The 24905-nt window shown below is 43.5% G+C and overlaps 2 protein-coding genes across 2 annotated transcripts; both read right to left on the bottom strand.

Annotated features, from left to right (window-relative positions):
- Nucleotides 1–668: 668 nt before the first annotated feature.
- On the bottom strand, nucleotides 669–5135 carry LOC127302786 (very-long-chain 3-oxoacyl-CoA reductase-like protein At1g24470). The gene is made up of 4 exons (XM_051333389.2): nucleotides 4605–5135; nucleotides 3789–4410; nucleotides 1529–1598; nucleotides 669–1142 (listed from the first exon to the last, which is right to left on the bottom strand). Exons 1-4 carry the CDS (start codon nucleotides 4663–4665, stop codon nucleotides 885–887), a joined length of 1011 nt encoding a protein of 336 aa, XP_051189349.1. The 5' UTR covers nucleotides 4666–5135; the 3' UTR covers nucleotides 669–884.
- A 1607-nt stretch (nucleotides 5136–6742) lies between these two features.
- LOC127302787 (uncharacterized) lies at nucleotides 6743–11797 on the bottom strand. The gene is made up of 11 exons (XM_051333405.2): nucleotides 11614–11797; nucleotides 11416–11495; nucleotides 10685–10790; nucleotides 10089–10187; nucleotides 9916–9981; nucleotides 9657–9773; nucleotides 9087–9161; nucleotides 7401–7503; nucleotides 7243–7290; nucleotides 7044–7165; nucleotides 6743–6927 (listed from the first exon to the last, which is right to left on the bottom strand). The coding sequence occupies exons 1-11, from the start codon at nucleotides 11677–11679 to the stop codon at nucleotides 6826–6828; spliced, it is 984 nt and encodes a 327-aa protein (XP_051189365.1). The 5' UTR covers nucleotides 11680–11797; the 3' UTR covers nucleotides 6743–6825.
- Between the last annotated feature and the right edge of the window lie 13108 nt (nucleotides 11798–24905).

A 24905-nucleotide genomic window follows, 5' to 3' on the forward strand; every position in this document is an offset into this window, starting at 1 on the left:
GAATTAGGTTTTTGGGAAGCGCTCTGCGCGACTGCTCAAGCTCTTCATCACGGGTCGCCTTCCGTCCAAGTCGGGCGGTGCTGCCTACCGTCGTCTTCAACGCCGTCTACTTCGACCCATCGTCCCCATCGTCAACAACGTTGTCATCAACAACGTTACTGCTGCGACATCATCTGCTACACCTCTACCGCCACCACCACCAGATCGGTACGTGCGATATATCTCGATCTGTTTAGCGATGGATGCTTTACCGTTTGCACTGCTGCTACTCATGTTGATTAATGCATCTAGTATGTTCGAGTTTCACATGCTAGTAGTTGCTGTCATTATATTTTATATTCTGGAATTAATCATGGAAATTGTGCCTAATTATCCAACAACAACAACGTTTGTGCACTATTAAATTCTTCTTGGAGGCGGCATTTTGGAGAACCTCTCATGGTCTAGGTGTCATCAATGGTGATGGTTGATCATGTTGCTGCGAGTCTCTTAAGTCTTATCTCTCATGCAGGGTCTTTTTTTTCCGGTTGTGTGCATTTTTAATATCTAAAGTTGCTCTGGGAGGCGGGATGTATTTGGTACCATCTTGGTATCAATATCTTCTTTATAAAAAAATACACTAAAAGCAATGACTAGCATAATGTTGTTCCCAGTAGGACACACAAGTCTTGGTTCAAACAACTTAAAAGTTTCGAAACATCAACAGGATAACAAACATTACTTACAAACGAGAGAAAACTCTAAACAGTCACTTCCCAAAGGAGACCTGAACACGAACCCATCACTGCCATCAAACCACTCCCCCAACAGCTAATGACAAAAGTCCCCACAGGAAAGAAAAACAGTATAGCTTCACCGTTCTTTTCAGGAAGACCACGGGCTGTTCAGCTGAGCTCCTTTTGTCCCAGCAGAGCTCTCATCTCATTTCTCTTCCGGATACCAACTTGGAGACGCCACAGATTGAGAGCAGAGTCCGGCATCAGAGACGCCAAGAACCACTGGATCGAGTGACGCCAGTAGGGAACGCACCTCGGCTCATAGCCTATGCAACGGATGGCAGCTTTGACGTACTCCTCCGGCGATGGTATGAACGGGGAGTCGCCCTTAACAGGGGACATCTTGGTCGCCACATACAAAGGGATCTGCGCCCCACCAACGCGTTAGAATACTTGCAAGTATGTTTTTCTGTGACACTGAGTACAAAATTATTTGGAGATTTATGAATTTTTAGTATATTCCGGCACTCTACATAGTACTAGTACACACAAACCAATTTTGATTTTCTACAAAAGTGTTACACCTGAGCAAACTTATAAAGAATCTGTCCTCTTGGTTTCAGTAAACAGAAAACAAAGCGCAAATGTCGCAAACCAATTTTGATTTTCTTTAAAAGTGTTACAGCTGAGCAAACTTAGAAAGAAGCTTTCCTCTTAGTTTCAGTAAGCAAAAAAACAAAGCGCAAAAGTAGCAAAGAAGGAACCGATCTCGAGAAAAAAAGGAAGAACTGGTAGACAGAATAAGGACGTACCTGGCATTGGACGTCCACTCCGTAGCGTTTGTATTCAACGCTCAGACTTCGAGACAGTTGATCAATATACCTGACAGGATAGCCATACGCTAAAATTAGAAATAGTAAGACGTAAAATAAATATTCATTCGCTTTCATCCTATCTTTGTTGTGTTGAAACAAAGTTTTCCGTTTATTTTGAAATAGAGGTAGAACCCCAGCAACTGCATCAGAATGATGCACACAACAAGTTTTCCGTAACATATTATGGTATAAATATGTATCCAGTAGAACACATGTCAAAGGTGTTATGCATGACGAGTGTGAGGACTGCAAATTAAAAGGTTCTTTTTTCGCCAGAGACAATGACATAGCAGAGTATCTAAAATAACTCCCGTTTGATAAGGAGATGACTAGGGGGACAGAAGAGCTGAACGGATGAACGTGCACTTTCACTCTAATGGATCTTCAACACCATCAATCCACTTTTATTTGATTTGTATTGTAATTAAATAGGTTCTTACTAGTGTTGAACATATTAATTTTATGTACTATTTTTTTCATATAGAGTGCAAAACTCAGTTTCTCTTACCAAACTTTACAATCACACATAGGCCTAGGTATTAACATGTACAAGTATGCTGTGAGTTTTTCGGTACTAGTTTTTGCACCCGGACGCACACCTTTCAATTTCCTGTATATATAAATTGTTCTATGGTAAGGCTCTCAAACACCTATAACCCTTTCCAGGTCTAATAAAGGCTTACATAAATCATCAAATAAGTAAATAGGTAGTGTCAGAAAACAGTTTTAAAAATAAACATTTGGAGAGACAAATTATAAAAGTCTAGGAATTGAAACTTGAAAGATAATTGTCAATTTGAAAGGCAAAGTAACTTTAGGAGATCAATTGACAGTAAGGAAAAATAAGAAACTCAAGTTACACCAAAACTAGTTAAATAAAGTTTAGACAAAATTAACAATCTTTTCATGTGTAAATAGCATGACAGGGTAAACATCATGGTGTCGCTACGACATGCAGAATGCTGCGTAAACTTAACCATTAAAAAATAGTTGATGTTGTGAAAATCTATCTTCTGTCCTTAATGATGTTACGTAGTAGAAACATAAGAAAGTGAGCACTCACATTAATTATAGACAACGAAATCAATTGGTACAGTCCTTCGTAACAAAAAAAATACTACTCCTAAAGTTACTTTAGGAGTAAATAAAACTGAACTATACACAGAACTGATGGAGCGTGGGAGCATGGAATATATTGCACGCATCATTGTACCGGCATCAAGTGCCTACAGCAATACTGTTCAGACATGTTAGTTGAGTTACAAAAGTCTAGGAAGTAAGGATTTAAAATATAATCACAAATTTTGAAGGAGAACACAAATTGAAAAATCATAATTATGAAAAATCATAATGAATATACCAACATAATATAACAAAATTTAAGTTACGTAAAAAACAGCAAATACACATGATGATGTGTAAATATCATAATAAGATAAACATATATGGGCGTTGCAAAATACAAAATGATGTGTAAAATTAACCATTAAATATATGAATAGTTAATATGCTAATCTATGTTGAATGTTATAGTGAAACCACGCGGATATGCTAATCTGTAGCATGGAATATATTGTGGGTCTCACTATGCTGACATCCAGCAAAACTACTATTCAGACATTATGGTGGAGCGGCCGGCCACTCTACATGATTAATTGAGATGTTAAGCGAGCCAAATGAAACTATTCATACTACTATACAACATGCTACCGAAGACTGCAGCTAGGTACGTTGCAGCATGGGAAAAAAAATCTGATATATCAGAGGGAGCAGACTGATGCAATTTCAGCCGGCAAAATTGGAACCTTGTTGGAATGGAAGTGGGTGCGGCGGGAGCACGATCGGGAGTTCGCCGGAGAGTGGTATATAGCAGGTTGGCAAGGACAAGTGGCGGTGCACCACGCACACGTCGCGCTGGGAGGAGACGAAGGTGGCCACAGCCCACACAGGTGTCGGGATGGCACATGGCAAAATCAATACCCAAAACCTACTACTCCCAAACGGATCAATTCATACAAAAAGCCTTCCTCCAGGAGATGCGCAACAAGAATGTTCTGGATCTACGCCCCGAAGAACATGGAGCTCGATGCCATGCGTGCGTACGTACGCTCAGCCTTGCACTCGACCCTACACGTGATGATAACATGCATATGCAACAGTACGCATCAATTTGCATGGCCCATGTAGAATTACTTACGCTTTGCTGGCAGCGTACACGGCGTAGAGCGGGAACGACGGCACCACGACGGACGACCCGGAGCCGACGTTGACGACGGCGCCCCTCCCCTTGTTCGCCATCGCCGGCACCACGGCGCGCGCGATCCGCGTCGCCGCCTCCACGTTCACCCGCACCACCGCCTCCCACACCGGGGTCTCCACCTCGTGGAAGTAGGCCGCGCCGGGGTACGTCGCGCCGGCGTTGTTCACCAGCAGGCCCACGTCGAGCCCCCTCACGGCCTCCAGCACCCTCGCCGCGCCGCGCGACAGCTCCGTCGCGTCGCCGGCCAGGTCGAATACCACGCTCTTGACCTTGCAGGACGGCGCGGCCGTCTGGGCCTCCTTGGCGACGCGGGACAGCTTCGCGGGGTTCCGGCCGACGAGGACGAGGTGGAGGCCCCCGCGCGCGAGCTCCAGCGCCAGCGCGCGGCCGATGCCGTCGGTGGCGCCGGTGACAACCGCCCACGCGCCGTAGCGCAGGGCCAGGTCCTTCCCCGGCCGGATGAAGGCGCGGTGCAGCCAGGCAAGGAAGGTCGCCACGGAGACGAGCGCGGCGTGGAGGCCCAGGGCGAGCAGTACCACGAACCACACCGGCGGCGACCCTGAGACAACCTCATCCAACTCAGCAATGGACTCCATCGGCTAGCTAGCTAGCTACTCCAAGCCGGTTTCTGCTGCTATTAACTACAAGCCTGAAACAGCTCAGCTGCTGAGCTACTGCTCCTGCTACTCGATCGGGAGTGAAAGCTGAAAGGGTACTGGTACTATAAACAGATCAGGCACCCACGCAGCTTACCTCGGCGGCTTCTGCCGATGTGCTTGCACTGCATTGGCATACACCACGTAGTTAGGGCCATTAATAGCTCGATTCAATGCAAAAGGTGCCCCAACAGCGCCCATGAAGCAGCGGTTGGGTACTATCGCCTCAGCAACTACGCATGCATGGCACCATGGACAGTTGTACACTTGTGAAGCGAGTACTGTATATAAATTGCGTTGGCGATGACGACACAATCTTGCGGGCGGAAACAAAAGAAGAAAAACTTAAGTCCGTAATATTGTTTATATGCATTTATACTAGCAAGAAAAACGTGCGTTGCCGTGCCATATGTCTCCAGCCTTGTACTAAATCATTTTCTCTTCAAAAGGGTTCGAATAATGCCCTCTGAGTTCAAAAAAAGATGAATGCCCTCTGTAGGGTGACTCTGACCCCGAAAGTGAAAGCAATGGTGATGATTTGCATATCCATTTTCTCTATACTTGGAAAGCCAACCATGTCTAACACATAAATGATTCATAACACCACTGCTTGGAATCTCCAAGCCAAAGTCTGTTCAAATAGGCAGAGCCAGACAAATATGAGCACAAGAGCAGGAAAAAAAAAACACAACCTGCAGTCAGATAAATGATCAACGTTCCCAGCCCCATTAACTATGCTCAACAGAATGAAATAAACTTCCGGAGTAAAATGTTGATAAAATACTCTTATGCATGTCCATAAAGACTACCAGTAACTAGGGGAGGTATGCAATTCACCGAACAAATGTCTTTGGTGTTACCAGTACAAAGCCAAAAATAAATTACCATTCCTGTCAAAAAAAAAAAAATACCATTGTGTACCAGGTGGCATGTTGGAACCGGAGGATGATGGGTAGTACTACTAAGCTTGGAAACTCTAGTTACATGTCCCTCCATGTAACTCCGTCGGCTCTCCCCTGCAGCACTCCAGCACGGGCTGGGTGGACGGCGGCCAGGCCCTCGGTCTGCGACATGCCCTCCCTCCCGCCTCTCGTCGGTGCGTGGAGGCGATCTCGGGATTCTTCCGCGACACGAGGGTACCCGGGGCAGCAGCCTTGGGTTCGACGAAAGAGGTGGCCCTCTTCTTCACCGGAGAGGGTCGGCCTGCGGTTGGTGGTGGTGGATCCTTGATCTATCACCGCGATCCGGCGGCGAGATGGAGGAGCATGGAAGCCGGCGATGGTGTCGCCGGTGGAGGGTTGGATTGGCCAGCCCGGGATGGTCGTCGACGTGGGGGTCCGACTTGAATAAAGGCGGCGGTCCTAGGGTCTCTCTTGCGTGAAGAGGAGGACCTACCGGAGGCCTGGACTCGTGATCTGGCCGGGGGGTTGAGTTCCGGAAGGCTCCGCCGGCGAATGTAACAATGCTTTGCCTGGAGTTTGCTGGATCGGAGGTATTCGGTCGTGCGCACCCATGCTTTTATTCCGACCGATTGGTTCTGGAGGGAGCGGCGCGAAACTCTTTTTCTGTGTTTACATCAAGTGACTATGGATCCATGATGAAAGTCGGAAGAAGAGAATTTCATGAAGGCCGGAGGGGAGGACTAGCTAAGGGAGGTTCAAGTCTCCGCGCTGTTGAGGGGCTTGCTTGGTGTTCCGGGCTTCACAGCAGCGGTATGAAAGTGGGGGCGACAACACAAGTGAAGTGGAGAGTCCTACCTTTCAGGGTGAAAACCCAAAGTCTGGCCTTAACTGGTTGTGCCTGGCAATAACCTTGGTGGAGGCATTGTTTTGAGAGCAGGGACTATCTTCAGGGTGAAAACCCAAGATCTTTGATCGGCGACGACGGTGTTTGAGCACTGTTTCCTTCTTGGAGGCGTCGTTTTTTGAAGAGTTTGTAATTCAGGTGTTGTCATGGCGGTGGATGTATTGCTGTTGTTAGGCCCAAGATACTGTAGTGGGACTTTTGTTTCTTAGTTTTTTTTTCCTTTTTTTGGCTGTGTGCATCCGTAGTGTCATTAGGGTGGTGCATTGTTGCAGAGGCTGGGTGTAATTGGTATCTCTTGATATTAATATATTCCCTTTATCGAAAAAAAAACATGTCCCTCCATGTGTCAGGAGAGCCAACAAGGAATTTCATTTTTCGCAAAGTATTCTATGTAGTAAAAAGTTGGCTACATATAGAATCATTCTTTCGTCCTTTATTGAGTATGATGGATTCTTGAAGTTACATTACTACTATAAAACGAATTCACAGGTTACAGCAATATACCATGAACGTTACACAGCTGGTCCTTGAAGCCGGTTCACTATTTCCTCTGCTCTAGCTTGTATCTCTTTTATATACTCAACAAGTACCCGTTGCTGATAAGAACCACCTTCCTGTCAAAGAAAGGGGGAAATAAAGATGGACACAATTGAGTAAGTGGATGCCCACGATAAGGTACTGACAAGTTAAATGGTTACTTTCTCTGTAGAAACTAGGTTACGAATCTTACCGTACGAATCAAGATTCTCTCAATTCTCTTCTTGGTAACAGCATGAAATTCTTCAGGTGAAATATCTCCCTTTCCAACTGTAAGTCCATCAAGCAACAGCTTGTTCCAGTCATTTTCTGGAGCTGCATTACAGAAACTCAATATATCAAAGGCGGTAATTGTGGACACTATACAAGAATCTATTTCGTAAAATTCATACCCTCTATTATCGATTCAAGAAACTTTTCAGGCACTACAACCTCTCCCCCTGAGATAGTTAACAGACACTCAGGAATCAACAAAAATGCAGTTATTTCTGAACATTTGAACCTAAAAAGCGTAAATTGGATTGACACACACACAAAAAGAAGAGATTACCTTTATGAGCGTAACTGCGCTTTCGGAGAAAGTTGGAAGCATATAGTTGCAACACCTTTTGGAGCATTACTTGAAGCCCTGGCTTATCTCCATCACCTTTGACCTAAACACATGTAAATATTAATAATACAAACAAAACTTTTGCTTCGGCACACCTGCCTTTACAAGATTTTTTGACTTATGATGCAAATCAACGGTGGAGATTAGAACTTACCCCTTCATTAAAAACGGTAATCTAGTCATTTTAAGCGGTGGGCGCAAGATTAGCAACCACGCCGTTAGATCTTTTGCTAAAAAAAATCGCTATTAGATTTTTCCTGGTGCTTTTGCGCGGGCTATTTGTGGAGATGATTTTTTTCTTGTTCTACCAGACGTGCATGAAAAGAACCTTTGTTTTTTTTTGTAGATTTGATAATTAAAAAAATCCAGCTGACGATCACACGACACTGCTGTGAGAAAATTCGTTCTCAAACGAAAGGGTCATCAGGCTGCCATTAGAGCATATTGGGAAGCTTTCAGAAGTGACCAAAGAAAAGGTCCGGTATACATGGTTAGGAAATAAATTGGGAGCGCGTGGATTTGGCAGTCTGGTACTGGTTTCAGTATTCCGGACTGGATCCACGGTGAAGTCTGGATCGATCTATACAGATGAGAGGTAGAGTCGCAGAGAGGAGGAGAAAGTAAAATACTACGAGCCTGATGTCGGGGAAGACGACTAGATTGAGGGTCATGGAATATCCTGGAATTTTGGATGGAGGTTTGAGATCGGCTCCTCCGGTAGGAAGAAATGTAAGATCTTTAGCTAACTAACGAGCCAACTAATCTCAATTTAGCTTAAGGGTAAAAATACCCTTTTAAGTTCTTTAGGGGGGGGGGGGGGGGGGGGGGTACCGAAGCACCCCTCTATAAAAACTCAAAAGGGTATTATCTTAATTCTCGGCCGATCGATCCCTCATCTTTTGGGCTAATGATTTCTCTATCGGCAATTAGAAGCCCAATAGCAAACTCAAAAACAAAACAACTACAAGGCTCAGGTAAAATTAAAATATTACATATAAATTTCAAAAATTGTGCACATATATGAAATTACACATAGATGTGCAATTGCGTACATATGTGCAATTTCACACTAACATGCAATTGCACATTCATGGCCACTTCAATTCATATATTATTGTGCAATTACACAATAGCAAATTACGTAGTATGACACACATTGCAAACTGATGTGCAACTGCACATTATTGTGCAATTAAATGCTAATGTACAGTTGCACATGATAATATTCAGATGCGATTATGCAGAGATTTCTTGTTTAATTACAATTCATGTCGACTGCAATTCACATACTATGTATGCAAATTGCATACTACTGTGCAATTGCATACTAATAGCCAGTTCGGAACTTGTATGCATGCTACTGTGCAATTGCATACTATTTAATGCCCCTAAATATAGATACACCAACAAAAAATATCTCTAAAGAAACAAGAACAAAAACGGCCTGACAGACAGCAACCCTTACTCATGCCCAACAAAAAAGCCCATAATCTCTCTCAAAAAATTCCGAGAACAAAAAAGGAAAAGAAAACGAAGCAGGCCAATCCAACCAACAAAATTATCAATCGAGAGCTAACCAAAATCAGCCGAGTTGGCAACGGTGAAATAGTAAACAGTACCACTTACTTGCCTCAGCTGGGCATTAACTTCTGACAGAAAACTCTCATCTAGCTGTCCTTCTTTTTCTCTATTTGATATTTCCTGGGAATAACAAGAGCACATTAAAAAAATCACATCAGAATATGGGGAAAATATCAGCATGCCAAGGTAAAATAGTACTAAAAAAATTCTGAAAGAAACAGCAGGTCATCGCGCAAAGCATAAATAAAGCAAGATTCTACAAACAGTAGAGATGTCAAAATCTTTACACCGATTATCACATTTCACAACTATGATGTTGAAGTCAACTACTGCGCATATGATACTGAAAGAAAGGCTCAAGTTCAATATTTCAAATCCAAGGAAAAAAATATAATTAAGAAATAAATGCAAATGGGTAGCATTGACCCAAGGTATACACAAGTGCATTTTGCTTCATGTCTGATGGCAAACTTGAAATGTATAATGGCACCAAAGTTAACATGACTGGAGCACAAGACATGCATGTCGGAGAATAGTTTGGTGGTTGCTATTGACAGTGTTCTTCGAAATACATTCAACGAAACAACAGTCTGAACAAAAGAGATTTATGCTTACTTTCTCCATCAATTTGAGAGCCTCTGGATTTCTTGGTGGCCACATCACTTCTTCTCCTTCTTGCATAACAGGACTAATAATTGCCTTCAGAACATCAGTTGACTGTTCAATCTTTTCCTGAACCATAGAGATTAAATTAGTAGCATGCAAGGCAAATGCCGTAATCACAATAAAATTACAAAAATTTCAGGATTTCTCGTCAGGTCATTGACAGTGGCACTAAAACGAGGAGTTATGCATGAGAGAGCATAGGTCTTACATCAGTCTTGTGGACGACACGGTCAACTATGTTCATAATATTCTCGGCTAGTTCTTCGTAATCTTTCTGAAAAACAAAAGGGAGACGGCAATCCTAAAGTTAGAGAAATATCAAGATAAAAGAGAACGATATATGAAATTAGTAAAAGAAAGAACCCAGATGTGAAAACATACTTTGTCATCATCGGATTTGCACAGATCAATCCTAGCAGCCAGCCGAACCCAGAAACCCTCGCTAAATGCTAGAATATTTTCAACCACTATTAGATCAAGCTGTTTGCATATAAGAAGGGTACATTAGTTCCTTAATCTAGTAACTTATTATGTACAAAATAACATTAAACAAGAAAGGAAATTGTCGATTGAATCAACAACGAATAACCCACCCGAAATATTTCCAATGAGGATTCATCCTTTAAGATATACGGTAGGCATCTAATCTAATTTAGCCACATATTTGGGGACACTTCGAATGAGCGTTCATACATAAAATAATAGGAAAAACTGACAGCTCATAAGTACCTTCTATAGTTTAATTAGCTAATCAGATGTCACCAACCAATTCCCAGCTTGGTTCTAAAGATTTTAAAGTATGTATGAGAAGGATGCTGGAAGCACATATATTTAGTTGTAGATCAATGGTTTACATATTGAATGGAATTTCTGAATGATAATGAATCTACTTCAACATTGAAGTGTAGGTAAAATATAAGTGCAGCTTGTTCTGACAAGACAGATCAGTCAGACTGAAGATATACAGAATGCTTTACCTCTGTGGGATTTGCGTCTCTCAGCATATCAATCAGCCTATCCACTTCAATTGTCTTCTTGAAGGATTCTTCAGGACCTTTAACGGCTGCGCATAACAAAGTGTTCCTGTTTTGATGAAAACATAAGTTCTTGGCGAATTATGCGCATTTAACCGTCACATCATCTATTCTCACGCGATCTTTAAGTGAAAAAATGAAAAGGTCGAAAGCAAAATCACATGATGAACGTGAAATGACAGTGTAGTATCATAGTTTACGAACAAACATGCCATGAACATGCTTACACAACTATTAGAGTTTCTAGCATTACTCAGGGTAGCTGACAAATTGAGTTTCTATCATAGTGTAATATCATTCTTACCAACAATAATGTGAGTTTCTAGCATTACTCAGAGTAGCTGAGAAAATGACAAGTGCAGTGCTGTGAATCTACTTAAGCTTCCACTGTCACATTCAGTGCTGATAATTAGATAAACATGAACAAACTTCCAGCACAAATTCGAAACTGTTTACAGTTCTGAAATTTCCCCTACTCATGTATTATCTCCCAATTCCATACAGTACCAGCTAATCAGGTAACGTGAAAATGAAGATGAATCGTGCATTTTTCTAACTGGCGAAACAAGTTAAACCAATTCAGATAAAATGCCGTTGCTGCAAACCGATAAGTCTTCAGTATACACAAGAAAACTAAACTGAAAGAAAACAGAGAGCAAGCGCAAGACACGAACCGCCTCCGTCGATGCGCGTGGAAAGCTCTCCTCCGAGAAGAATGCGCGGGGATCCCCCAGCACCACTGGCGCAGCGAATCCTAGCCGGTACAGAATCGATTAAAGGAAGGAGACGAACGGTCGTCAGAGAAGGCTCCTGAATTCACTGGAAAGGAAGAAAGAAAGAAGCCAGATGAAGAGGGTAAAGAGGGCGCGAACCGCAAGCCGAGGCGGGGACGGAGACGGCGGCGGGCGGAGGGACGTGGAAGCGGTGGCCGTCGCCATCTGGGGCCGTGGCGGGAGCGAGGCGGGGAGGAGAGAGAAGGGGAGCGCGCGCGCTTGGTCCGCTCCACGAATCCCAAATCTAATCCTGACAGGTAGGAGTGGCCACTCTGATTTTGCATAAAGCAGAGACAAGTTTGTCATTTGGCAACACTTATAAAACATTTTTTTGACAGAAACACTTATAAAACATTGGTGAAACGGCTAAGTCCTAAATCTAGAGAGGGATGGAAGAAGCCACCTAAAGGAAAGCTGATGATTAATGTTGATGCAGTTTGATATTGAACAATCCAAATATTCATCGTTCATCATTTAAACATATTGTATACAAGATGTTTGTTAACTAGATACATCTATATCTAGACTTGTTTATTAACTAGATACATTTGTATCTAAATATAGTTGAGTTAATTAATTTGAACCGATGGGAGTAGTTGAGACTTGAGACCATGCGAGATGGAGGTTTCTCGACAATAGTTGCCGCAGCAATCTTTGACGACAGCCAAAATCATTCGTTGCGGCCTTGATAATGTATCTATTGAGTTTTGTAATAGGGAAACTAACTGTGTAGAACACAAGCTAGCTAGAGAAGCTTTTATTTCTGGTAATGGAGGGAAGTGGGATGGTGATCCACCTATATTTACTCTAAATGTTCTAGTAAATGATGTAATTGTGTTTGATGATCAATAAAGTTAGCCACGTGGCCTTTTCTCAAGAAAAAAGAGAAAAATGCTGTAAAAAAGGAAAAACTTTTCGAACTTTCAGTTACAAAAAAAAAATCCAATTTTTCCACTTTCAGCATTTCCATCCAACAGGGAAAAAAAGACATGGTCATCTGGAGAAAAAACTGGAGAAAAACTGCTTTTCTTCTCCACTCCTATCTAACATTTCCCCGTCGCAGAACCAACGAGGCTAATAAAGAAATGGTTGTAAAGTGGTCACGGACATCTTTTATACCTGTCAATTGCCCCAACACTGTGAAAAATTACCAATTTATAAGTACAGTTACAAAAATTAGTCAAAATATCAAAACAATGTAACATTTCATCATTTCAAAGTCTCGAAAGAGAATGAAACGAGGGTGAGGCTTGGCCCACTTCTCACTTCCGGAATACCCTACGGAGGAGATACAAAAATTTCCCTAAAAAGGAGAAACAAAATGCACATGTCATGGTGCATTTGAGAAACGTCCCTAAATTAAAATCATCAAAACATCTAAAAAATAGTAGAGTGCATAGATATAACCCCTAGCAAACAAATTACAGAAATTCAACTTCAAGTTTTTTTTGCGAATCAAATTCAACATCAAGTTTGACCCACTACTTGAGATATAAATCATGGCATGTTGAGATATAAATCATGGCATGTTCTAGAAGAGGTCCATGACCGCTCCCAAACCGACAAAAGGTTCATATATGGTAAGTCGTGTCACTCTTTTGGAACTCGTCCTCCATGAACGTTTGATCATAGGAACCAACGTTGACGGGAAAGGAATGTTTCATATCGTTCTAGCATTAATCGAGATCGAGCTAGGACGCTCATCACACTACAGGAATGGGACAAGACGCCGACGGCCAAATGCTGGGCTGTCGGCGTACGGCCTGGCCAGGGCAACCCACAATGACAACCGTCGGCGTAGACTGGCCGTCGGCTACGCCGGCGGCTTCCCTCGGCGTCCACCTGGTCGTCGGCGTAGTGCATGGCTCGCGTCCCCTCCGTCCAGACCATGACGTTGCGGCCACGGCGTCACCCTAGACAAGCAAGTTTATTATTTGCCCTACCCATGCCAGAAAGCGGAACTCAATGGTTGGGAAGTCGTCTTCCAGGCATCGCCACATAGCAACCTACCGATTCCCTCTGAGTATGATTACAATAACATTGTCGTGAGAGGGAATTTTCTATCAAAAGGATATATATATATATGCTCGAGAAGTTACTTGAGGCGAATGATAATTATGATGAGCCTCCACCCATCAACCCTTCAACTTTGTACTCAAGAGATAGTGATAGTGAGAAAGAGAAAGGAACGTAGTATGAGAGTGAGAGTGATGATGGTTGGTGAGAGTCTTTTATGCTTAGTATTTATTTGTCAACATGCTTCTTAATTGCACTATATCTTTTATTCCTAGGTATTTATTCAACATGCTTCTTAATTGCATTACGATTTTTATTCTTAGTATTTATTTGTCAACATGCTTCTTAATTGCATTATGTCTTTTATGCTTGATACGTTGAAAACGTATCTATAATTTTTGATGCTCTATGGTTGTTTTACACCAATTGCTATATGTTTCGTTTACACTCCATGGCATTTTTATGCATTTTTTTGAACTAACCTATTAACAAGATGCATAGTGCCAGTTCCTATTTTCTGCTATTTTTGTGTATCAAAAAAGTTGTTCTGAAAATATTCTCGGAATTGGACGAAAAACAAAAGCTGAAGTTCCTATTTTTCTGTCATGACGACGGAGTCCAAAGTGGAGACGGGGAAGAGCCGGGAGGCGCCACACCACCCCTAGGAGCGGGCCCCCCTAGCCGCGCCTAGGCATGGTGTGCCCCCCGGGCGCCCACTGACATCGCCCTTTCACCTATATATTGCTCCCGACGCGAAAAACCTAAAGGGAATCAGCCTCCATCCAGGAAAAGTTCCGTAGCTCCGTCGCCATCGAAGACAAGTTTCGGGGGACATAAATCTATTTTCTGGCACCCTGTCGGGACGGGGAATTTCCCCTGGAACCATCTCCATCGACTCCACCGTTATCTTCATCATTGTTGCTGACTCCCATAATAAGGAGGGAGTAGTTCTCCTCCGAGGCTGAGGGCTTTACCGGTAGCTATGTGGTTTATCTCCCTCTCTCATGGTGTGATCTTTATGTGATCATGAGCTTTGTAATTTAGTTGAATAAGTAGATGTTAATCTTCATCTATTATACTACTCAAGTGGTTTTATTATTGTGATCTCCGTAGACACCTTGCCCCACGGTGTGAAGGTGACAGTATGCGCACCGTGTGTGTCTCTTAGGCTAAAGATTACAAAAATACTTATCATGAGTTATAATTTGAGTTGGATGTCTCTATGAAATTTTGGTGTTTGTTAGTACTATCTTTGGATGCTCAAAGTGATGAGGACATCCCTACCCAACTACTACCTCCGTCATTGCAAGATGAAGACAATGTTGCTGCGAAGCTCAAGTCCGATGAAATTAGGATTGGACCCATTACAAGGGCTCGTGCGAAGCTACTTAAGCAACAGGTGAATTCGCTCCTAAACGATACTTTGATTGATGAGAACTTTATACTACCTAAGTCATTTCACTTATGTATGATCAGGTATGAGGAGGGAGAAAGCATCGCACGAGGAGGAGAAGAGCAGCTGGACATGGCATTGGACGTGAAGACATTCCACGGATGCGCGAGGGAGGAGAGGGAGGCATGCGCAAGAGAAGAGGAAGTCAAAATAGCTCTGTTTCGGTTTGGACAGACCGAAGTGCTGATTTTGAAACGGACGCCATTTATTCATGCGAACTCGGAATCAAGCAAATGAGGAGTCGTTGGAAACATAATTTCAAGAGCTTCCCAGCAAAAATATCACCGGCACTGCCGGCCAAGGAGGGGCGGCACTTCCGGCCCTGCAGGGGGCAGCACTGCCGGCCGTGACACCCCGACACTGTCGGCCTCGACACCCCGGCACTGCCGGCCTTGCCCGAATTCAACCCAGTTTTGGCCGAACCTGTTTCAGGTCGGTTTGTATCGAACTATTTCGACCCCTGGTCGTCCTGGACGTCTATATAAGCCCCAGGGATGCCCCCAAATTAGGTTTAGACCATGTTTAAGATAAACCCTAGTTCTTAGTTGTTTGCTCTGCAAAACTATTGAATTCCCTACACCATATTGCTTGATATTGTGTAGATCCTGATAAAGTCTTGTGTGATCTGCTATTCCATTGGGAATTATACGGTTGCAACTTACCGCTTCGTGGTCGGCGGCTACGTGTGCAAGTGTGTGGAGTTGCGAATATCTTGCAGGGTTCAGAGCTGTTGCATTGGCGACAGGGACTAATCGAGAGATCTCGTTGCGTCATACAAGTTATCATCCACTACATCGTCGAGTTCCTCCGCTGCTATCACCCCGTGATCATCATCACCACCGTTGCTTACTGAGAAGATCGGGCCGCCCCTTATCATCTTGGTATCAGATTTCCAGTTTTCCTCGGTAAGCCATCCACAATTGTAATGTCCCAGGTTTAGAGACGATCGAGGGGTAGATTTTAGAAAGGGATGTGCACTGCATCGTAAATTCTGGGGAAATTTCGCGCTTTTAAAACAAAACTGCATCGAAGGGGGACAAGTTTCTCTCTCGACACCTTACAGGGTTAGGGTTTCGAGAGTGCGACAAACTTGCTCCTCACTTAACTAATTTAGGGATTTGAGAAGAGAGGAGAGATAGTGCATTACAACTTAAGTTGCATGATTGAATTCAAACACAAGTTGCATTTGAATTTCAAATTCAAACATCATAAGAATAACTCATAATTCAAATTTGAGGTAATTCATTAAACAAATTATAAATAATCAAGATATAAATAGAACAACTATTATACAACGCTCATTAGAGAAAATTGGAGCTTTATTTATAATCACACATGATACATTGTCATTACAATATTCAGAATTGAAATAAGAAATGTTACAACACATTACATGAATTGAATAAAAAGGAAAAAAGAAAAAGAAAGATTACAACTTAATGAAATTTCCTAAACTACAAGTTGATCTTCATGAATTCCTTGATCAAGATGATCTTGAGTTTCATCTTTATCATCTCCAAGTTCCCTGCACACAAACAAAGCACAACAAATGTTATGCCAAGTGGCAAAGCCACTTGGCAGATTAGCAAGAAAAATATGAAATGGTGAGGATATGACCAAGAACCAGCCGAGCTGATCCACTCACAAGCACCAGGTACACACACACACACTAGCTGCTCACACAGCTAGTGTGCATGCTCAACAGCACCTCACACACATGGAGAGTCACCAACAAGTGCCAGGCACTGCTGTCGACCAGAGAAGCAAGGGGCCAGGCAGATAAAAGCTTTCCACAGTAAACCCTAACCATTCCATCGACACAAGCTTCTGGGTAAGTACACCAAGAACACAAGAACATCAAGAACAGGAAGAACAGTCACTGCTATTCAACCTATCTCAACAGCCACAGAGATAAACCAAGTAGCACAAGCTTGCAAGGAGGAGCAGGGCCAGCACTGAAGAAATCCTCTACACCAACAAATAATTCTAGGAGCTGGAGTGAGGTATAAACAAGAAATCATGGGCAAACATCTGTTTTGCTCATAAATAAGCATGTGCATAACACATACACAAGCCAGAGGGTATGATTACCCTGTGTGCATCATCATTTGGTGTTAAAACCATTTGATGCTGGAAAAAAGGGGATTAAGCCAGAAGAAAATCATCCCAGGGAAGAAATGGTCAAGCCCAGTGTGTTAACACTGAGGCAAACCAAAGAATCCAGCAAGGGAGTGATTCGCAGCTAGCCTACCCAACTCACCTAGCACTACATGGTTCACTAACCATCAGACAGGTAGGCAACTTGTGCCTATTCTAGTTTGTCAACAGCAAAGAGCACTGGAAATCCAACAAGGAATTGCCAGTGATGTATTCACTAAGCCACAGCAAGCCAACAGGAGTGGGAGCTTCCTGAACAGCAATGAATTGCTGTTGAGGCCACCTCAACCACTAAAACTGCCCAAATCATTAAGCCAAGCCATTGTATCATCACCCAGATGGGTTCAAAGATGAGCTAGGGTTCCCAACAGCTGTTGGCATCCCTCTAGCTCAATCAAATAAATTATAAGAGTCATCACTGCAAGCAGTTCATCTCATTTATCCAATAAACAAGCACAAGCTACACAGATAAATGAAATACATAAGTCACCAGTAACTAGAGCACTTGCACATGATCCAATGGATCACTGCAAGCATCAACAGATGCTTGAGCAAGCACCATCACACACCAGGCCAAGCATGTGTGATACACACACAGCACAGAGTGAGCAACAGTGAGGTACAGACACCAAAGAGCAGCTTTTACAAGCAACTAGTGATCATATGAACACCAGAAGCTTGTTAGAGCATGTTACAGCATGCTAGAACTATTCCAAGTATTAACACATGGACAGATAATTAAATCAAACATATAACTGAACAATTGCATCACAAATAAGTGAATTAGGCAGCACAATTGTATCCAGAAGCACTCCATCAAAGGAGGGAGCAGTTAATTGAACAGCTAGGCTCAGTTGAGCATGTCCATGAATTAGAGCACAGATAATAGCACATCAGGAGCACTGGCACTTGCCAAAGGCAAGGATCATGCAGCATGATCAAGCCAGGGGCAAGCAATTGCATATATAGGAGAGGCATGGTATACAGAGCAATAGCAGGAGCCACTAAATTAAACAAAGCACCACAGCATGCTCATGAGCAAGAGCTCATGAGTTGGAACAACAAGTAATGGAGAAAGAACATCACAGCACACCAGATAGGAACCATGGCAGCAGCCCAGCAGCACAGCAATAGCATACACATGGCAGCACAAGCACAGCAGCAGTAGCGCAGCAGCTTGCCTAGCCCAGCACGGTGCAGCAGCTAGCACAGCACCAGGGCTGGCATAGCGCAAGGCCACAGAAGCGTAGCAGCAGTAGCACATCGGCACGACAAGCATCTCCACATGGAGAAGCAGGCCAGTGGCCGAGCTAGACGAAGAGGAGGAGGAGAGAAGAGAGTAGAACAGGTAACAGAGGAGGAATAAACTTACAGGTGAAGCGGGAGGAACACGGCCATGGCGGCACGGCGGCACACGCCAGGCGAATGGCAGCGCCAGGCCAAGCCAAGCCAGGCACCACCTCGCCCAACGCCCGCGCAACCACGGCGAGGCACACAGCCGCGCCACGGCGCCAGGAGCGTCGGCGGCGACGAAATCGCCGCGGCACACCACAGCAGGCGAGCAGAGGCGATGGGGATGAGTCGAGGAGGCGGCGAAACATAGATCGACGTGGTGGATCTGAAGCGCCGTCGAACGGCGGTTCAGATGCGCCACATCTCGCCGGCGGCGACGGCCGGAGTTGGCCGGAGTAAATCGGCGAAGGCGGCGGCGACGCGGGAGTCGCGAGAGTGAGGGGGCTAGGGTTCGCGAGGAAGAGAAGGGAAGGGGACGGGTGCGTCCGACCGAGCCCAACGTGCGGCTCGGGTTAGGGTTAACCCGCTGGGCCACCCTGACAGGTGGGCCCAGGGGCATATTTGACTTTTCACAATTCCCAATAAAACAGAAACTTTGAAAATGCATAGAAAATGATAAATAGCTCTAAAAAAATAATTAAAAATATGAAAACTACTCAGGATAAATTCTCTATCATAATAAAATATGAAATGGAATTTTTGAAGACAAACAAGATTCAGTCCAAATTTGATGATTTAAATAATCATTTAAATCACACCTTATATTTTCAATAATGAAAATGAATTCATAAATGCTTTTGGATTTTAAAAAACACCGTGACAACATTTCAAGGTAGTATTTTACCCTAAACAGAGTATCCCTAAACCATTCTTGGTATTAACCTCTCACATGAAATGATAAAAGCACCGGAAGGGGGGAACAACCCTAAAAGATGAATCATGCATAATTGCTTCTTTAACCATTGCCCTTATCGGACAATGATGCTATTTTTCAGCAACAGAGGACAAGGGTCAGTCCACACCATCCAACTGCAACACTTTGCAGTGTTCAGGCAAGTTCATCACTTGCTCATGTCATTTGAGTATTTTTATCAAATTACTTGCAAAGTACTATGTTTATCACTATTGCATAAAAAGCAAAACAACTATTTTCATAACTATGAATATGACTAAGTGGTGGGCAATGGAACCATGGATTGTGTTGATATGGTGGAGGTTCCATTGCAAGGGTTTATATCCATCTAGGATTAAACAACAAATGTTGTCCAGTGATTCTTGTGCCGTAAAACTCGTGTTAACCATAAGATCTAAAATGGGACGGACTAGTCAATCGTATTTCCACCTCTTGTACATCAACGGATGCGCTTACCGTAGCGGTTGTATCTTGCGGAGCAACTTGAGGATGGAGATCCCACTCTAATTCCCCACGGTTATGTTGTGCATACCGTAGCAGTTGCGGCTTGCGGAACAACTTGTGGGTGGGGATCCCACTCTAAGTCCCCACGGTATTGCGGTCTATGATGGGTTGCAGCTACCGGCGAAGGAGTTTGGTTCGATCCCAGACTGTCATCGTGGTCAGGGTCCATCCTTAATTGGAGTAAGAGGACCGGCGAGGACCCAGGGTCGGGGTTTGCAACAAAGGGTGGGTGTGCGAGGTAGCGGAGGAATATGATTGGCTATGACCTTATACCGGGCCTCACACCGAAGGAAGTGTGGACAGGAAAACTGCCCGGTTGGCACCAAGGTTAAGATCTCTTATGGGTAAAGCAATACACCTCTGCAGAGTGTAATGAATCGTGACATGTCACTCCCTGTTCCGGGATTTGGAATCGCTGAACGCTCTTAGGAAAGGAACTCCATGAAGTTCTAGTAAACCGGTGAAGGCTGACGGACATAGTTCTTTGGAATAAAAGCAACCTCTTGAAGAAATGTTTATCAAAACCTGCATTGGTATTAGACTTTCTGGTCTAATATCGTAGCTAGTGCATTAAACACCTCTTTTCTATAATGAACCTGTTGAGTACGCTCGTACTCATACCACTCTTAAATCCCCTGCTTAGACTGTCTGAATCGACTGGAGGAGGACAACGACAACCCTGAAGGAGCCGAAGTCATCGGCTATGAAGAACCAGACCTCTCTGGAGGTGTTGAAGGTGTAGACTACCACATAGTCTACGGAACCGGAGAGGGTTCTGGAGGAGAGCAAGCTTAGACCGATCAAGCAGTAGTAGTATCCGAGCAGTACGAACTCTAAGTACTTAACTGCTCGAGGGAATAAATGTATCACTGATGACCCACAAGTATAGGGGGTGTATCGTAGTATCTTTGATAAGTAAGAATGTCGATCCCAACGAGGAGCAGAAGGTGTTGACAAGCAGTTTCGATGAAGGATTCACTGTAAATGCTCACAGACAAGTATTCAGGGGGTTTTGATGTAACAGATGAATAAAGTACGAGTAAGTAAAGTGCGAGAGTAACAAGTGCAGTGAGTGGCCCAATCCTTTTTAGCACAAAGGACAAGCCGGTTTGTTTACTTATAATGACCAAACGTTCTCGAGGACACACAGGATTTTAGTCTAGTGCTTTCGCTACATACGGCTAATTAATCTTCATTGTTTTGATAAGTGTTGTGTGGGTGAACCTGTGCTAATGTACCACCCTTCCTAGGACTAATACATACTTGTGATTATACCCCTTGCAAGCATCCGCAACTACAAGAAAGTAATTAAGATAAATCTAACCACAGCCTTAAACTCTGAGATCCTGCTATCCCTCCTGCATCGATATACCAACGGGGGCTTAGGTTTCTGTCACTCCGGCAACCCCGCAATTGGCAAACGAGTACAAGATGCATTCCCCTAGGCCCATAAAGGTGAACTGTCGTGTAGTCGACGTTCACACGACACCACTAGAAGAATAACACCACAACTTAAATATCATAACATTGAATATTACTCAACCATACTTCACTACTAACATTTAGACTTCACCCATGTCCTCAAGAACTAAACGAACTACTCACGAGACGTCATATGGAAAATGATCAGAGGTGATATGATGATGAATAACAATCTGAACATAAACCTTGGTTCAACGGTTTCACTCAATAGCATCAATAACAAGTAGGAATCAATACCGGGAGAGTTTCCCCTATCAAACAATCAAGATCAAACCCAAATTGCTACAGCGGTGACGATGTGCAGCGGTGGAGACGGCGGTGATGATGATGAAGATGATGATGATGGTGATGGGGATGATGTCCAACTTGATGGCGGTGACGATGGCGTCGATTTCCCCCTCCGGGAGGGAATTTCCCCGGCGGATCTCAGCCCGCCGGAGAGCTCTTTTCTCTCTGGTGTTCTCCGCCCCGCAGAGGCGGCTATAACTCTTCGCGAGGTACCCTCTGGAGCTTAGGTCTTCGAGACGAAGGAGTACGCGAAGAAAAGGAGGCGAGAGGGGGCTGTGGGCCCCCTCCTCACAGGGCGGCGCGGCCAGGCCTTGGGCCGCGCCGGCCTATGGGGTGGGCCCACCTCGGGTCCCCTCAGCTCCCCCTTCTGGCTCACTTCATCTTCTGGAAAAATAAGGTTTTTCGTATAATTTCCGTCAACTGTTGATCTTCCGAAATATTGCATTCTGACGGCGCTTTTTCTAGCAGAATCCTGGCTCCGGTGCTCGATCCTCCAATAATCATGAAACATGCAAAATAGATGAAATAACATAAGTATTATGTCCAAATATGAAATATATCAATGAATAACAGCAAATTATGATATAAAATAGTGATGCAAATTGGACGTATCGACTCCTACCAAGCTTAGACTTCGCTTGTCCCCAAGCGAGACTGAACTCGGTAAACAGGACCACATGTTTATGGAGTGAAGAGTCGATAAATAAAATACGGACAAGAAGCATCATATTCATTCACACAAGACATTCTAGTAAACAACTTCCTCATATAACTCAACTTGAAACAAGTATAAGGTACTCACAAATAAAGGTGCAAAAGAAATCATAGTTGGTGATGGCAAACTTCGTTCTTGGTCAGAGAACAATTAGAAGGTTATTCTTATCTATCGAGCAGCGCTCTCATGTTAAAGTTTATATGGCACAACTTGCATACTCAATCATAATAGTCTCCTCATGATCATTGATAACTTGCAGAGCTATATTCATTTAGATAAAACCTGTATTAAACAAGGAAGAGTAAAAGACATGATGAAACAAATCACAATATAATGGTTTGATCACAACAACTCAAATGCTTGCTTGAGATGGAGAGAAATAGGTTTACTGACTCAACATAAAGTAAAAGACAGGCCCTTCGAAGAGGGAAGCAGGGATTAAATCATGTGCTAGAGCTTTTTCAGTTTTGAAATCATATAAAGCGAATGAAAGTAACATTTTGAGAGGTGTTTGTTGTTGTCAACGACTGGTAGCGGGTACTCTAACCCCCTGGCCAGACAAACCTTCAAAGAGCGGCTCCCATTTTATTTTTATTTTGTGTGGCACTCTGTGGTGACCCGGCATACCACTGCATGGTGTAGTATGCAAGTCTGATATAACACCAATGAAACACCGTTCCACTAGTATTATATCGCTCAGAGTGGTACAACAGAAACATATGCGGGTCCAAGGCATGTCTATAGAATTACAACATCGACTCTGTTACATAAGATCATCACAGCCTCCTCCTTTACAATGAGGTAAAACTGCAAATAAACTCCAGAAGAACGACTCGTAGTCTAGTCTTATCACGAACTCTATTTGTAGAGTATTTCACTAACTACAGAGGCTAAGAGTAGACTCTAGGCTAAATAGGAGCTAGGTTTAGGAAGCTAGTTCCATTCTATGGCTAAACTAGGTTTTCTCATTGTTGGATGTGGTATCTGTCTCCTCTGACAGGGTCCTGTCTCGTGAAGTAGTTGTTGAATCCTCGGCCTTCGAGTTGTACTATAGATCCTCCTTTGATGCCTACATATCTAAGCAGGGGATTTAAGAGTGGGATGAGTACGAGCGTACTCAACAAGTTCATTATAGGAAAGAGGTGTTTAATGCACTAGCTACAGCATTAGACCAGAAAGTCTAATACCAATGCAGGTTTTCATAACCATTTCTTCAAAAGGTTGCTTTTATTCAGAAGAACTATGTCCGTCAGCCTTCACCGGTTTACTAGAACTTCATGGAGCTCCTTTCCGGCCGTGTTCGCAGTTCCATATCCCGAACGAGGAGTGACAGGTCACGGTTCTTTACACTCTGCAGAGGTGTGTTGCTTTACCCATAAGAGATCTTAACCTTGGTGCCAACCGGGTGATCTTCCCGTCCACACTTCCTATGGTGTGAGGCCCGGTATAAGGTCTAGCCAATCATGTTCCTCCGCTACCTCGAACACCCACCCTTTGTTGCATGCCCCGACCCTGGGTCCACGCCGGTCCCATTATTCTTGTAGATTTCAAGGTGGACCCCGACCACGACGACAGTGCTGGGCTCTACCATACACTCCTACGCCGGTAGCTGCAACCCATCATAGACCGCAATACCGTGGGGACTTAGGACTCCCCAGCCTCACCGCTTGCTCCTTCGGGCGACAAGTGTACTACGGACTATGCCGTGGGGACTTAGGACTCCTCAGCCTCACCGCTTGCCCCTTGGATTACAAGTGTACTACGGTAAGCGCATCCGTTGATGAACGAGAGGTGGAAACACTTTTGACTATTCCGTCCCACTCCGGATCTTATGGTTAACACGGGTATTACGGCACAAGAATCACTGGCGACATTTGTTGTTTAATCCTAGATGGATATAAACCCTTGCAATGGAACCTCCACCATATCAACACAATCCATGGTTCCATTGCCCACCACATAGTCATATTCATAGTTATGAAAGTAGTGGTTTTGATTTTTATGCGATAGTGATAACCATAATACTTTGCAAGTAATTTGATAGAAATACTCAAATGACATGAGCAAGTGATGAACTTGCCTTTCTTGACTGCAAGATTATGCAGGCAAGGTCTTCGATACGCATTAACTCCAAATTCTGAAATATCATCATCGTCCAGTAAGGACGATGTTTAAAAGATTGGCAAGGATGCAATAATGCATAAGTATGAGATGCAATCGTTCTAAGCGTGACCTAACCCCGATGATTTAGGATTAGTGAGTTGTAATGATTAGTTTAGGGTGTGTTACACTTTTAGAGTGATTCACAAACAAGGTTCTTATTCAGGTTTGTGTTGTTTTAGAATCATAAACAAGTGGTAGAATGCATAATAATAATCATACACACCCAGGAATAGTAGTGGTATAATAAGTAAAGAGCAGTTGTCAATTTTAAGTCCTATAATGCATGGTTGATGATTACTTATTATATAATTCAAAAGAATAACTTTTGAAGAACATGTTCTTTAATAAAGAACAAGTATGATAATTAGGTTCGTGGGGTTCTATGGTTTACTATGGTTCCAATTGGT

The sequence above is a fragment of the Lolium perenne genome, chromosome 1 (assembly GCF_019359855.2).
Source record: "Lolium perenne isolate Kyuss_39 chromosome 1, Kyuss_2.0, whole genome shotgun sequence".
Classification (NCBI taxonomy): Eukaryota; Viridiplantae; Streptophyta; class Magnoliopsida; order Poales; family Poaceae; genus Lolium; species Lolium perenne.